At 42.4% G+C, this 15880-nt stretch overlaps 1 protein-coding gene across 6 annotated transcripts in view; it reads left to right on the forward strand.

Annotated features, from left to right (window-relative positions):
• The window catches only part of GNL3L (G protein nucleolar 3 like), a 52793-nt gene that overhangs the window by 17281 nt on the left and 19632 nt on the right, over nucleotides 1-15880 (forward strand). For 5 of the 6 annotated variants that reach the window (XM_053579274.1, XM_053579278.1, XM_053579280.1 and 2 more), the window contains 5 exons: nucleotides 1680-1720; nucleotides 2684-2800; nucleotides 4155-4271; nucleotides 5394-5477; nucleotides 6210-6345. In XM_053579274.1, coding sequence (XP_053435249.1) covers nucleotides 1680-1720; nucleotides 2684-2800; nucleotides 4155-4271; nucleotides 5394-5477; nucleotides 6210-6345 — 495 coding nt within the window. The remainder of the gene's footprint in view (nucleotides 1-1679; nucleotides 1721-2683; nucleotides 2801-4154; nucleotides 4272-5393; nucleotides 5478-6209; nucleotides 6346-15880) is intronic. The other variant, XM_053579279.1, reaches the window with a different exon arrangement.

A 15880-nucleotide genomic window follows, 5' to 3' on the forward strand; every position in this document is an offset into this window, starting at 1 on the left:
TTTTTCACCACATCTATTGATGAGATGTGTTATCATTATATTGCCTATGCTGGACTCAACTCTTGGGCTCAAGTAATCCTCCTACTTCAGCCTCTCGCATAGATGGGACTACAAGTGTAAACCACCTTGCCTGGCTTTTGAATTTTTTTGTTCAATGTTAAGTTTTGAGTATCTTTTGAAGTATCTTCTTGAATCACCTTAAGAATTTGTAGTAGTGGCTCAGCGCCTGTAACTCAAGTGGCTAGGATGCCAGCCACATACACTGGAGCTGGCGAGTTCGAATCCAGCCTGGGCCTGCCAAGCAACAATGACAACTACAACCCCAAAATATCTGGGCGTTGTGGCGGGCACCTCTACTTGGGATCCTGAGGCAAAAGAATCGCTTAAGCCCAAGAGTTTGAGATTGCTGTGAGCTGTGATGCCCCAGCACTCTACCAAGGGCGACATAGTGAGACTCTGTCTTAAAAAAAAAAAAGAATTTGTAGCTAATTTTTGGTTGTAGTAGTCATTGTTGTTTGGCGGGCCCGGGCTGAATTGTAACCTGCCAGATCTGGTGTATGTGACTGGCGCCTTAGCCTCTTGCGCTACAGGTGCCGAGCCAGTATTTAACTTTTTTTTCCTACATTAACTCTGCTTCAGTGGGAGCCACCTAATGGGATTGTAGAGCCTGTTGTCTACATGTAATCTTGAGTTCCTTATATATTTGATATATTTGTTTCTATATATTCTGGCCTTCCAGAACCTTCTTCTTCTCTAGGAACTCCTTTGGCCCCCTTGAAGGTGGTGAGAATTAAGGGAAACCATTCTTTCCCAGTAGTCTGACTGTGTAGGGGATGAGAGATGGGACTTCTCAGTGAAGAGGGGTGAGAGGACTCTTAAGTTCCTGGGATTTGTTAAGGCATGGTTGAAGAAGGAGCAGCTCTTGTGTGTCCAGGGGAGGCAGATGTTTGGTGTAGGTCAGGTCCTTTTGGGGTCAATGGTTTGAGCAGGATCATCAGGAAGGGATACTTAATTCCCTACATATGTCAGTATTTGCCCAGGCTTAGCCAGCTAGGACTCCTCAGATCACCTTCATTGTTGAGTTCTCTCCAATAGGAAGTTGGAGGGGGGGAAGAGGAGTTATAAGAACACATTCATGTCACCATCTTTATAGAATTCCTTTCAGAATTGTGTGCATTTGCATTGAAGTAATGTTCCATGCAGCCTATTCAGTACTTTCTCTGGCACTTTTTTTTTTTTTGTTTCTTTGAGACAGAGTCTTAAGCTGTTGCCCTGGGTAGAGTGCTGTGGCGTTGCAGCTCACAGCAACTTCCAACTCTTGGGCTTAATTGATTCTCTTGCCTCAACCTCCCAAGTAGCTGGATTACAGGCACCCACCACAATGTCTGGCTATTTTTTTTTTTTGATTGTAGTTATCATTGTCGTTTGGAGGGCCTAGGCTGGATTCGAACCTGCCAGCTCTGGTGTATGTGGCTGGTGCCTTAGCCACTTGAGCAACAGGCGCCAAGCCTTCTCTGACACTTTTGCTGCCATCTGCATCTCTGTCTTGTGCTAGATATAGACAGACATGATGTCAGGCTCTCTAGGTTCCCAGGGTAGCCTGGCCTTGATTAAGGTGTCAACAAATGTTGGGTCAGTGAATGATGGCTATTTTATTTATTTATTTTTTTCTTTTGTAGAAAATAAAAAGCCAGGTAAAGTTTCTAGAAGCTGCAAGAAGGTAAGTTGGCCCTACTGTGAGGTGAGATATGTCATTTTTGGGGGATAAGTTCAGGAAAACATTGTCTGCCCTAGGTGAAGCCCACAAACCCAGTAGATTCTAATGGATGACTCTGGGCAGAGTACCATGTTGGAATCCGTGATCTAGCTTTCTTGCCCTTTTTTGAGTGGCTGCAGTAGAGAATCAGCAGCATTTATCTACCATAAGCCATATGTTGTTTTGTGCTTGATTTACTTTGGTAGGGATTATTACCTCCATTTTTTAGATGTAGAAACTTTCTCAGTGAGAAAAGTCCTAGGTTCAAGGTAACATAGACAGGACTTAAAGTCTGTACTAATTCCCTGTTGCTTATGGGGGAGGAAGGAGGCCAAAACATCATTTTGGCCCCAGATCCTGGATCTCCTGGTCCTACTGGGAAACGTGTGGGTAATTGAGGCTTAGGATAGAGCAGTGAGAAGAAGGTATGGTTTAGAGAAGGCTTGGGTTCTCACATTTTATTGTGAGTAAAGCTCTGAAACTTTAATCAGCCCTCCAGAATCACTTGAAAGCTAGTGAGAACACAGATCCCGGGCCCCAACTCAAAATTTCTGATTCAGTAAGTCTGGCACAACATCCTATAGTTTATCTTTCTAGCAAGTTCTTAGGTGCTGGTGGTCCAAGGACCACATTTTGAGAGCTACTTATCTAGAAACCTTTTCCCTGGGCCTTGGGAAACCTTTTCAGCTGCGCCCCCCCTCGGGTTCTTCAGTCCTTGCCTGGCTATAGGTTGGGGGGGCACTCTGTAGCCAGATGGAAGAGATCTCTGAGGACAGAGCCCTTTTTCCCTTCTACTCACTTTTCTTTCTCCTGTCAACAGTGCAACTACTCTTCTCTGAGCAGCATTAACCTCTGTACTTTCTCCCCTGGAGATGGTTTCCATGGGTTTATTATCTCTTGTTTTATGTATATTTCTCTTGTGACCAGCCTGCAAAGCAAAATGGGAAGAAAGCAACCTCCATAGTGCCCTCAGATCCCCAGTTTATTCACTTCAATGATCACCATAACCACCATAACCGAGAGGCTGAATTAAAGAAGAAGAGGGTAAGCCTTTACCTTGGGAGAGATAGAGGCTCTGGCTTGAATGCTAGGTCTATAGAAGTGTCCAGATTGAAGGGCAAAGGCCAGAGTTATTAGGGTTGTTGTGGTTATTTGTGAAAGGGGGACAAGAAGGCAGTTACCTTGATACTAGATTTAGTAGTGTCTCTATTTGTTCAACTTCCCCTTATACACCTAGTCCATTGCTGTCTGGCTTATGCTCCCACTGCTCCACTGAAATTACCCCTGCTGGCCTCAACTGTGCCTTCCCTGATATCACATTCATGGACAGTTTCTTCCTTCATTTTAGTGGAGTACTCAGCATCTGAGACCATGCTTTCCTTAAAGCACTCTTAACTTTGACTTTCACATCATTTTACTTGCCTTCATTCCTCCTTCCTCTTTGACAAACCTGTTTGCAGTCTCTTTTACTGTTCTTTCTTCTTCCTGATATTTAAATGATGGAGCATCCCAGGCCTCATTTCACCTCTGCTCTTTTTTCATTTTCTTTCTTTTCTTTTCTTTTCTTTCTTCCTTCCACCCCTCCCCTCCCCTCCCCTTTCTTTTCTTTTCTTTCTTTTTTATTGAGACAGAGTGTCACTTTGTGGCTTTCAGTAGAGTACTGTGGCTTCATATCTCACAGCAACCTCCACCTCCTAGGCTTAAGCGATTCTCTTGCCTCAGCCTTCCAAGTAGCTGGGACTACAGGTGCCTGCCCAGCTTTTTTTTTTTTTTTTTGGTAGAGACGGGGTCTCAACTCTGGCTCATGCTGGTCTTGAACCTCTGAGCTCAGGGCAATCCACCCACCTTGGCCTCCCAGGGTGCTAGGATTATAGGCGTGAACCACCATGCCCGGCCTTTTTTTTTTTTTTAAGCAACCTCAAACTCTTATTGGGCTCAAGCAATTCTCTTGCCTCAGCCTCCCGAGTAGCTGGGACTACAAGTGCCTGCCACAACGCCCGGCTATTTTTAGAGATGAGGTCTCACTGTGGCTCAGGCTGGTCTTGAACCTGTGAACTCAGGCAGTCCACCTGCCTTGGCCTCCCAAGTGCTAGAATTACAGGCCTGAGACACCGTACCCGGTCCTGACCTCTGCTCTTAAGTAGTTCTGTATAGAATGCATTCACCCTCTGCTTCATACACTTTCTTTTTATTTTTCTCTTCCATTCTTTTCCTCCCTTCATCTTTCTGTCGTTTTTTCACTCAAATCCTCATTTCCTGCTGTTGTATCTGTCCCCTCCCTGTGCTCCTGCTCCTCCCACCTTCACCACATCACACTGTTTTCTCTGTTAGTCAGCTATTCCTCCCTTAAGGCTGCAGATCTATTCAGCTACAGTCCCAGCATCTGTTCACTTGTTAGGTTGAGGAGATGAGGGAGAAACAGCAAGCTGCCCGGGAACAGGAGAAACAAAGACACAGGAGCATGGAGAGCTACTGTCAGGATGTCCTGAGACGCCAGAAGGAGTTTGAACACAAGGTAAGGTAGCATCCCTAGCCCCCAAGTCAGACTGCTGTGGGTTTACTCAAAAACAATTTTTACTGTTCTGTGACAGGGAAAGAGGAAGGATGTGAGGTTGTTGGAAGGGAAGGAGGGTATCAGTGCAGAAAGAATGGAGACAGTTGGATACGGAGGGAGGGAGGAAGACTGGGAGATAAAATGCCATTTTGAGCACTACCTATAGCTGGCTCTTCCAGGTTTGAATCTAGAGACTGGGGCTGGCAGAGGTGTGACTAGGGGACAGGGGTAGGGGAAAAAGGAGTTGGAGTATGAGAGGATGATTGATAGACAGAGAGAAGCACATATGAGGGGGCATCATCTTCCTTCTAGGGCTTCTTGCTCCTTTTTTGGTAGATTTTTTTTTTTTTTTGAGACAGAGTGTCAAGCTGTCACCCTAGGTAGAGTGCTGTGGTGTCATAGCTCAAAGTAACCTCTAACTCGGGCTCAAGCAATCCTTTTGCTTTAGTTTTTCTATTTTTAGTAGAGATAGGGGTCTCATTTTTGCTCAGGATGGTCTCGAACTCATGAGCTCAAACAGTCCCCCTGCCTTGGCTTCCCAGAGTGCTAGGATAACAGGCGTGAGCCACTGTGCCCAGCTTCTGGCAGATGATCTTATTTCACACACAGAATATGCACTTGCTGACTCTCATTTTCTTTTCTGAAATTTGGTGCATATTTTGCCTCCCCTATTCCACATTCCCAATAGATTGTTTTTCTCACACCTCCCTCTGCTGTTCCTCCCTTACACAGTCATGTGCACACTCAGACCTCCAGGTAGTGTTCAAACACATGCATGCACATAGGCATATTCTCAAAACATGTTTTGGGATCCATGAGTTTGAACACCACCTGGAGGTCCGAGTGTGCACATGCACACATGAACCATGGGGTTTGTCCATTCTTCTAGTTCCTGGCTTTGTTGGTTGGTCAAAGCTATATTTCAATGGGTTAAGGCTCACTTGGCTTCGCCAGGCCCCTATGGTTTCCAAAGGCCTGGCCCCTTTCTCTCTCTCTCAAAGGCACTCTTCTCCTTCCCTCTCTGTCTTTCTCTCTCCTCCCGTTCGCCTTCTCCTCTGGACCATTCTTTTTTTTCTCCTTTAGGAAGAAGTTTTGCAGGAGTTAAATATGTTTCATCAGCTGGATGATGAGGCCACAAGGAAGGCTTATTACAAGGAGTTCCATAAGGTACAGGGATCCATTTCTTTCTTTTTTTTTTTTTTTTGAGACAGAGTCTCATTATGTTGCCCTTGGTAGAGTGCCATGGCGTCACAGTTCACAGCAACCTCAAACTCTTGGGCTTAAGTGATTCTTTTGCCTCAGTCTCCCAAGTAGCTGGGACTACAGGCGCCTGCCACAATGCCCAGTTATTTTTTATTTTGTTGCAGTTGTTTAGCTGGTCCGGGCCGGGTTTGAAACTATCACCCTTGTTGTATGTGGCTGGCACTATAATCACTGTGCTATGTGTGATGCCCAGGGATCCATTTATTTTTATTTTTTTCATTTCTTTTTATTTGTTTAGAGACAGAGTCTTACTTTGTCATTCTTGGTAGAGTGCTGTGGCATCACAAAGCTCACAGCAACCTCTAGCTCTTGGGCTTAGGTGATTCTCTTGCTTCAGCTTCCCGAGTAGCTGGGGCTACAGGTACCCACCACAATGCCCAGCTATTTTTTTATTGTTTGGCCAGGGCTGGGTTTGAACCTGCCACCCTCGGTATATGGGGACAGTGCCCTACTCACTGAGCCACAGGCGCTGCCCGGGGATCCATTTCTTAAGGCCCTTTGGGAAGGACCCCAATCTAGTCCCATTTCTTCCCCAAATATGTTTTTTCCTCAATGAGATGGAGACCTTTTCTTTCACAGTCCTGTGGAACTTCCCTTCCTTTCCCTTCCTTCATCTCCCTGTCCTCTACCCTGCAGGTGGTGGAATACTCTGATGTGATTCTGGAAGTCCTAGATGCCAGAGACCCATTGGGCTGCCGCTGCTTCCAAATGGAGGAGGCTGTCCTGCGGGCAGAAGGCAACAAGAAACTGGTCCTGGTCTTGAATAAGATTGGTGGGTGTTGGTTGGTATTGGGTAAGATGGGAAAGGCTCTAGGCCTCTTGAAAGTCTTGTCTTAGACCAGCCACTGAGACCTAGCAACTCACCAACTCACTGGTCTTTGTAATAGTCATGCCAGGTAGAAATTCTTGTTTTAATTTCCAAAGTCAGAAATGCTGTCTGAACAACCATACACACACACACATACACACACACACACACACACACACACAGTATAGTGCAAGTTGGGAATGTAGTCCAAGCCTATTTGCCTTTTAGTCCCCTGTTCTTGCCATTTTGAGCCATCTCTATGACTGGACAACCCTGGAAAATTCCTCTCTTCTCCCCAAGCTAGAACCCAAAGAATGGTGCAGAAGAGCACAGGGATCTCAGGAGTCACTCAGGTGTGAGTTTCATCTCACCTGTGCTATTTTCTCTGAGATACTGGACAAGTCATGTCACCCCTGAGAAATTACGTTTCTCTAGCTATGAAATGGCCCATGAGTGTTCCAGTCTTATTGATTTGTTTTGAGAATTATTATTATTATTATTATTATTATTTTTAGAGAAAGAGTCTTTGTCACTCTCAGAGTGCTGTGGCATCACAGCTCACAGTAACTTCCAGCTCTTGGACTTAGGCGATTCTCTTGCCTCAGCCTCCCAAGTAGCTAAGACCATAGGCGCCTGCCACAACGCCCGGCTATTGTTTTGTTGCAGTTTGGCTGGGGCCAGTTTGAACCCGCCACCCTTAGTCTATGGGGCTGGCGCCCTACTCACTGAGCCACAGGTGCTACCCTGTTTTGAGAATTAATGACAGAAGGTGCTTGATACATGGTTAGTACTTCACACATGATAGCCATTCGTGTGAGGGTTTTTTTTTTTATTCTCTCTCTTTTTTTTTTATTCTTGAGGATTCATTGAGGGTACAATAAGCCAGGTTACACTGATTGCAATTGTTAGGTAAAGTCCCTCTTGCAATCATGTCTTGCCCCCATAAAGTGTGACACACACCAAGGCCCCACCCACCTCCCTCTGTCCCTCTTTCTGCTTTCCCCCCCCAACCTTGATTGTCATTAATTGTCCTCATATCAAAATTGAGTACATAGGATTCATGCTTCTCCATCTTGTGATGCTTTACTAAGAATAATGTCTTCCACTTCCATCCAAGTTAATACGAAGGATGTAAAGTCTCCATTTTTTTAATGGCTAAATAGTATTCCATGGTATACATATACCACAGCTTGTTAGTCCATTCCTGGGTTGGTGGGCATTTAGGCTGTTTCCACATTTTGGCGATTGTAAATTGAGCTGCAATAAACAGTCTAGTACAAATGTCCTTACGATAAAAGGATTTTTTTCCTTCTGGGTAGATGCCCAGTAATGGGATTGCAGGATCAAATGGGAGGTCTAGCTTGAGTGCTTTGAGGTTTCTCCATACTTCCTTCCAGAAAGGTTGTACTAGTTTGCAGTCCCACCAGCAGTGTAAAAGTGTTCCCTTCTCTCCACATCCACGCCAGCATCTGCAGTTTTGAGATTTTGTGATGTGGGCCATTCTCACTGGGGTTAGATGATATCTCAGGGTTGTTTTGATTTGCATTTCTCTAATATATAGAGATGATGAACATTTTTTCATGTGTTTGTTAGCCATTCGTCTGTCATCTTTAGAGAAGGTTCTATTCATGTCTCTTGCCCATTGATATATGGGATTGTTGGCTTTTTTCATGTGGATTAATTTGAGTTCTCTATAGATCCTAGTTATCAAGCTTTTGTCTGATGGAAAATATGCAAATATCCTTTCCCATTGTGTAGGTTGTCTCTTTGCTTTGGTTATTGTCTCCTTAGCTGTACAGAAGCTTTTCAGTTTAATGAAGTCCCATTTGTTTATTTTTGTTGTTGTTGCAATTGCCATGGCAGTCTTCTTCATGAAGTCTTTCCCCAGGCCAATATCTTCCAGTGTTTTTCCTATGCTTTCTTTGAGGATTTTTATTGTTTCATGCCTTAAATTTAAGTCCTTTATCCATCTTGAATCAATTTTTGTGAATGGGGAAAGATGTGGGTCCAGTTTCAGTCTTTTACATGTAGACATCCAGTTCTCCCAACACCATTTATTGAATAGGGAGTCTTTCCCCCAAGGTATGTTCTTGTTTGGTTTATCGAAGATTAGGTGATTGTAAGATGTTAGTTTCATTTCTTGGTTTTCAATTCGATTCCAAGTGTCTATGTCTCTGTTTTTGTGCCAGTACCATGCTGTCTTGAGCACTATGGCTTTGTAGTACAGCCTAAAATCTGGTATGCTGATACCCCCAGCTTTATTTTTATTACTAAGAACTGCCTTAGCTGGGTGGCGCCTGTGGCTCAGTCAGTAGGCGCCGGCCCCATATACCGAGGGTGGCAGGTTCAAACCCGGCCCCGGCCAAACTGCAACCAAAAAATAGCCGGGCGTTGTGGCTGACGCCTGTAGTCCCAGCTACTCGGGAGGCTGAGGCAAGACAATCACTTAAGCCCAGGAGTTGGAGGTTACTGTGAGCTGTGTGAGGCCACAGCACTCTACGGAGGGCCATAAAGTGAGACTCTGTCTCTACAAAAAAAAAAAAAAAAAAAGAACTGCCTTAGCTATACGGGTTTTTTTCTGGTTCCATACAAAACGCAGAATCGTTTTTTCCAAATCTTGAAAGTACGATGTTGGTATTTTGATAGGAATGGCATTGAATAGGTAGATTGCTTTGGGAAGTATAGACATTTTTTTTTTTTTTTTTGTTTTGTTTTGTTTTTTTTTTTTTGTAGAGACAGAGTCTCACTGTACCGCCCTCGGGTAGAGTGCTGTGGCGTCACACGGCTCACAGCAACCTCTAACTCTTGGGCTTACGCGATTCTCTTGCCTCAGCCTCCCGAGCAGCTGGGACTACAGGCGCCCGCCACAACGCCCGGCTATTTTTTGGTTGCAGTTTGGCCGGGGCTGGGTTTGAACCCGCCACCCTCGGCATATGGGGCCGGCGCCCTACTCACTGAGCCACAGGCGCCGCCCGGGAAGTATAGACATTTTAACAATGTTGATTCTTCCAAGCCATGAGCATAGTATGTTCTTCCATTTGTTTTTTTTTTTTTTTTTTTGGGAAGAAAGAAATACAATTGTCTTTATTTGCTAATTACATGATTGTTTAAATATAAAATTTCAAGAAATACACAACTTTAATTAATATATTGATTTAGAAAATTCATAAGATACATAGTTAATGTTCAAAGATCAATTGTATTTTTATATACTGGAAGCAAATATTGAATATATGATAGCACTATAAAATATTAAATACTTAGGAATAAATTTATCAAAAGGCCTCTACACTAAAAATTACTAAACATTGCTGAGAGAAATTACAGAAAAAATATATGGAGAGATATATCATGTTTTATGAATTGTCACAATGAATATTTTTAAAAATTTGGTTCCAAGAATATGGGGAAAGGGGGAGGGGAGGGGAGGGGAGAGAATGTGTGGAGGGAGAGTAATTGGTGGAACCACACCTACAAATTACTCTCCCTTCTTCCATTTGTTAATATCCTCTGCTATTTCCATTCTGAGGATTTCATAGTTTTCTTTATAGAGGTCCTTCACCTCCTTCGTTAGGTATATTCCTAGGTATTTCATTTTCTTTGAAACTATGGTGAAGGGAGTTGCGTCCTTAATTAGCTTCTCATCTTGACTGTTATTGGTGTACACAAAGGCTACTGACTTGTGGACATTGATTTTATATCCTGAAACATTACTGTATTTTTTGATGACTTCTAGGAGACTTGTGGTTGAGTCTTTGGGGTTCTCCTAAGTATAAGATCATGTCATCAGCAAAGAGGGAGAGTTTGACATCCTCTGCTCCCATTTGGATTCCCTTTATTTCCTTGTCTTGCCTAATTGTATTGGCTAGAACTTCCCGCACTATGTTGAATAGTAAAGGTGATAGAGGACAACCTTATCTGGTTCCAGTTCTAAGACTAAAAGCTTTCAGTTTTACTCCATTCAGTAAAATATTGGCTGTGGGTTTGTCATAGATAGCTTCAGTCAGTTTTAGAAACGTGCCACCTATGCCTATGCTCTTCAGTGTTCTAGTTAGAAAAGGATGCTGGGTTTTATCAAATGCTTTTTCTGCATCTATTGAGAGGATCATGTGATCTTTATTTTTGCCTCTGTTAATATGGTGGATAACGTTTATGGACTTGCATATGTTAAACCAGCCTTACATCCCTGGGATGAAGCCTACTTGATCATGATGAATGATTTTTTTGATGATAAGCTGTAATCTATTGGCTAGGATTTTGTTGAGAATTTTTGCATCTATATTCATGAGTGAGATTGGTCTGAAATTCTCCTTTTTGTTTGGGTCTTTTCCTGGTTTTGGTATTAGGTTGATGTTTGCTTCATAGAACGTGTTGGGGAAGATTCCTTCTTCCTCAATTTTTTGGAATAATTTCTGCAGTACAGGAATGAGCTCTTCCTTGAAGGTTTGATAGAATTCTGGAGTGAAGCCATCTGGACCAGGGCATTTTTTGGTTGGAAGATTTTTTATTGTTTCTTTGATCTCAGTGCTTGAAATTGGTCTGTTCAGAGCTCTATTTCTTCCTGGCTGAGTCTAGGGAGAGGGTGTGATTCCAAATATTGATCCATTTCCTTCACATTGTCAAATTTCTGGGCATAGAGTTTCTGGTAGTATTCAGAGATGATCTCTTGTATCTCTGTGGGATCAGTTGTTATTTCCCCTTTATCATTTCTGATTGAGGTTACTAGAGATCTTACTTTTCTATTCCTCATTAGTCTGGCCAATGGTTTATCTATTTTATTTATTTTTTCAAAAAACCAACTCCTTGTTTCATTAATTTTCTCAATAATTCTTTTGTTTTCAATTTCATTGATCTCTGATTTGATTTTGGATATTTCTTTTCTTCTACTGAGTTTAGGCTTAGATTGTTCTTCTTTTTCCAATTCCATAAGATCTCTTGTGAGATTGTTGATGTGCTCTCTTTCTGTTTTTCGAATGTAGGCATCTAAAGCGATGAATTTTCCTCTCAAAACTGCTTTTGCAGTATCCCACAGGTTTTGGTAGCTTTTGTCTTCATTGTTATGCTCAAGGAAGTAAATGATTTCCTGTTTTATTTCTTCCTGCACCCATCTGTTATTCAACAGAAGATTGTTTAATTTCCATGCCTTTGGGTGGGGTTAAGCATTTTTGTTTGAGCTGAGTTCCACCTTTAGTGCCTTATGGTCTGAGAAGATACAAGGTAAAATTTCAATTCTTTTGATTCTGTTATTTGTTTTGTGTCCCAGGATATGATCAATTTTGGAGAATGTTCCATGGGGTGATGAGAAGAATGTATATTCTTTATCTTTGGGGTGGAGTGTTCTATATGCGTCTATCAAGCACAGTTGTTCTAGGGTCTCATTTAAATCTCTTATATCTTTGTTGAATTTCTGTTTAGAGGATCTGTCTAGCTCTGTAAGAGGAGTGTTAAAGTCCCCTGTTATTATGGTATTATCAAATATCATATTGCTCAGACTGAGTAAGGTCTGTTTCAAGAATCTGGGAGCATTTAAATTGGGTGCATAAATATTTAGAATGGAAATGTCTTCTTGTTGTATTTTTCCCTTGACCAATATAAAGTGTCCATCTTTGTCTTTTTTGACTTTAGTTGCTTTAAATCCACATGTATCCGAAAATAAGATTGCAACTCCTCTTTTCTTCTGAATGCCATTTGCCTGAAAAATTGTCTTCCAACCCTTGACTCAGAACTTTAATTTGTCTTTTGAAGCCAGGTGTGTTTCTTGCAGACAGCAAATGGATGGCTTGTGTTTTTTAATCCAGTCAGCCAATCTATGTCTCTTCATAGATTTCAAGCCATTAACATTTATTGAGATAATTGATAAGTGTGGTAGTATTCTATTCATCTTATTTTGTGAGAGTCCATTGCTTAGTTTTATGTTTTGCATCAGTGTGGAGGTTAGGTTCTGTCCTTTAATTTCTGAGTTCTTACTTTGCTGCTGATCCATTGTGGTGGTCAGTGTGCAGAACAGGTTGAAGTATTTCCTGTAGAGCTGGTCTTGTTGTGGCGAATTTCCTCAATGTTTGTATATCCGTAAATGATTTGATTTCTCCATCAATTTTTAAGCTTAGCTTAGCAGGGTACAGAATTCTGGGGTGGAAATTGTTCTGTTTAAGTAGATTAAAGGTAGATGACCATTGTCTTCTTGCTTGCAAAGTTTCATTAGAGAAGTCTGCTGTCACTCTGATGGGTTTGCCCCTATAGGTCAACTGGAGCTTACTCCTGGCAGCTTGCATAATCTTTTCTTTTGTCTTGACTTTGGACAGGTTCGTCACTATGTGTCTTGGAGAAGCTCAGTTAGAGTTGAGGCGACCTGGGGTCCGATATCCCTCTGAAAGCAGTGTGTCAGAATCTTTGGTGATATTTGGGAAATTTTCTTTTATAGTATTCTCTAGTATGGCTTCCATTCCTCTGGGGCATTCTTCTTCTCCTTCTGGAATTCCTATAACTCATATGTTGGAATGCTTCATAAAGTCCCATAATTCTGACAGTGAACGTTCTGCTTCCTTTCTCTCTTCTTTTCTGCCTCTTTTATTATCTGAGTTATCTCAAGAACTTTGTCTTCTACCTCTGAAATTCTTTCTTCTGCATGGTTTACCTGTTGCTGATACTTTCCATTGCATCTTTATGTTCCCTAATGGACTGTTTCAGTTCCTTCAGCTCTGCTATATCCTTTTTATATTCTTCATATCATTCATCTCTTATTTGATTCTGTTTTTGGATTTCCTTTTGGTTATTTTGCACTTTATTAGCAGTTTCCTTCATTGTTTCCATCATTTCTTTCATTGTTTTCAACATGTGTATTCTAAATTCCCTTACTGTCATTCCTGACATTTCTTTATAGGTGGAATCCTCTGCAGTAGCTACCTCATGGTCCCTTTGCGGGGTTGTTCTGGACTGGTTCTTCATGTTGCCTGGAGTTTTCTGCTGATTCTTCCTCATGAGTGATTTCTTTTATCTGTTTCCTTACCCTAATTTTCCTTTCACTTCCTTTTGCTCTTTAAGTTCTCGTGCCTGTGGACTAAGGGTTACAGGACCAGAAGTGTGAGAAGGTTGAAGAGCAAAAAAGGGATGAAAGAAAGGAGGACTGAGTGATAAGGAAAAAAAAAGAAAAATAGAGAAAGGAGAGGGGGTGGATAAAGGGAATATTTCCAAAAAGTAGAGAGGCACAGGAAGAGGGAGACAGAGCAATATAGGTGTATAGTAGGGTACTTTGACACAACCTTAAAAAAAACCCACCTTCTGGGGGTGCCCAGTTGGGTGGTTCCCTTGAGGTCAGCAGCTCTTTGCTAATCTGATCAGACACAGTACCCCACCCCCACCAAGTAGAGAGGAAAGACAAAAATGGTATCAATCAGACCAAAACAAGCAAACAAAACTTTACGGGATAAAATTGGGTGAAAAACCAAATAATAGCGGTAGAAACACTAGCAATAATGAAGTTCTAGTTATTGCAAAAAGGCAGCAATGGGAAATTATAATTAAAGTAGAAAAATTGAGAAAGAAAAAGAATCTGTATGGAAAAGGTTGAAATTAAAAAACAAAAGAACATCAACAACATCAAAATAAACAAAAAAAACCAACCAAACCAAAAAAAAAAAAAAAAACACAACCAAAAACAAAGCAATATGTATATGTTATTGAATATTGTTTGGGCAATACGTGGTCTTCTGGGGTATGAGATGTTAATCACAGTTCTGATATGACTGGAGGCTGCTGATTTCTCAAACCCCAGCAGGTAGACACGCTAAATCTCTCTTCAGCCCACTTAAAAGGTACTTTGAACTTGTAAACTTGCTGAGCAGAAGCTTTCCCAGGAATGTGCTTGTCACTGGAATCACTGCTGAAGTGGCTATCCACTTACCCAGTGTTCCAAAACGGGTCTCACTCTGCCCCTGAGGGTTAGGGCTGCAAGGCTGCTCAGACTCCACCCTTAGGCTACTTGGTTGCTGGGTTACCAGCTCCCACCTGATTCTAGCTCTGTGACCCTGAGGGTGGAGCTTGCCGGGGCAGATCACTCACAATGTGACCACAGCCAAACACTATTAGCTCCGTCTGGCTCAGCGGCTCACACTGGGGCCCTAGACATTGCCCAGAGTTCTCCGCACTCCCGCTCAGGCTCTCCCGAAGGCAGTTCAACTGAGTGCCAAGTCCAAAGACACCAAAACAGTTCACAGGTAAGGCCTTTCTGGTTTGCAGTCTCACTGCTACTGAACTTACAGTTGCAGGCGGGTTTAGACGGATTGAACACACGCGATCACTTGCCGTTTTTCCACTGTTTTAGTCCTCCTCTTGGGGTCCAGAAGTCTCTCACTGACTCCCTGTATCCTCACAGGGGTGATGATAGGCAGATCCTTCCAGCCAGAGATGCCTGGAGTCCTATCTCTCCGGACTCATGGTGCCCAGATGCAAGGAAGCTGTTACTCGGCCGCCATCTTGCTCTGCCTCTATTCTCTTTTTTTTTAATTGTTAAATCATAGCTGTGTACATTAGTGCAATCAAGGCGTACAATGTGCTGGTTTCATATACAATCTGAAATATTCTCATCAAACTGTTCAACATAGCCTTCACGGCATTTTCTTCGTTATTGTATGTAGACATTTGTATTCTGCCTTTAGTATGTTTCGCCTGTACCCATTTTAAGATGCACTGTAGGTACGGCCCCACCCCATTACCCTCTCTCCACCCTAACCTCCCTCCTCCCTTCCGCTTCCTTGGCCCCTTCCTCATAGTCTTGTGCTATATTTGGGTTATAGCCTTCATGTGAAAGCTATAATTTAGCTTCATAGTAGGGCTGAGTACATTGGATACTTTTTCTTCCATTCCTGAGATACTTTGCTAAGGAGAATATGTTCCAGCTCCAACCATGTAAACATGAAAGAGGTAAAGTCTCCATCCTTCTTTAAGGCTGCATAATATTCCATGGTATACATGTACCACAATTTGCTATTCCATTCGTGGGTCGATGGGCACTTGGGCTTCTTCCATGACTTAGCAATGATGAATTGGGCTGCAATAAACATTCTGGTACAGATGTCTTTGTTATATTGTGACTTTTGGTCTTGTGGGTATAAACCTAGTAAAGGCATTATAGGATCGAATGGCAGGTCTATTTTTAGGTCTCTAAGTATTCTCCAAACATCCTTCCAGAAGGAATGTATTAGTGTGCATTCCCACCAGCAGTTTAGAAGTGTGCCCTTTTCTCCAGATCCACGCCAATATCTCTGGTTTTGGGATTTTGTTATGTGGGCTACTCTTACTGGGGTTAAGTGATATCTCAAAGTAGTTTTGATTTGCATTTCTCTGATGATTAAGGATGATGAGGTTTTTTTCATGTGTTTGTAGATCGTGTGTCTGTCTTCTTTAGAGAAGTTTCTCTTCAAGTCCCTTGCCCACTCTGAGATGGGGTCTCGTGTTCTTTTCTTGCTAATACGTTTGAGTTCTCTGTGGATTCTGGTTATTA

Source organism: Nycticebus coucang, chromosome X, assembly GCF_027406575.1.
Source record: "Nycticebus coucang isolate mNycCou1 chromosome X, mNycCou1.pri, whole genome shotgun sequence".
Taxonomy (NCBI): Eukaryota; Metazoa; Chordata; class Mammalia; order Primates; family Lorisidae; genus Nycticebus; species Nycticebus coucang.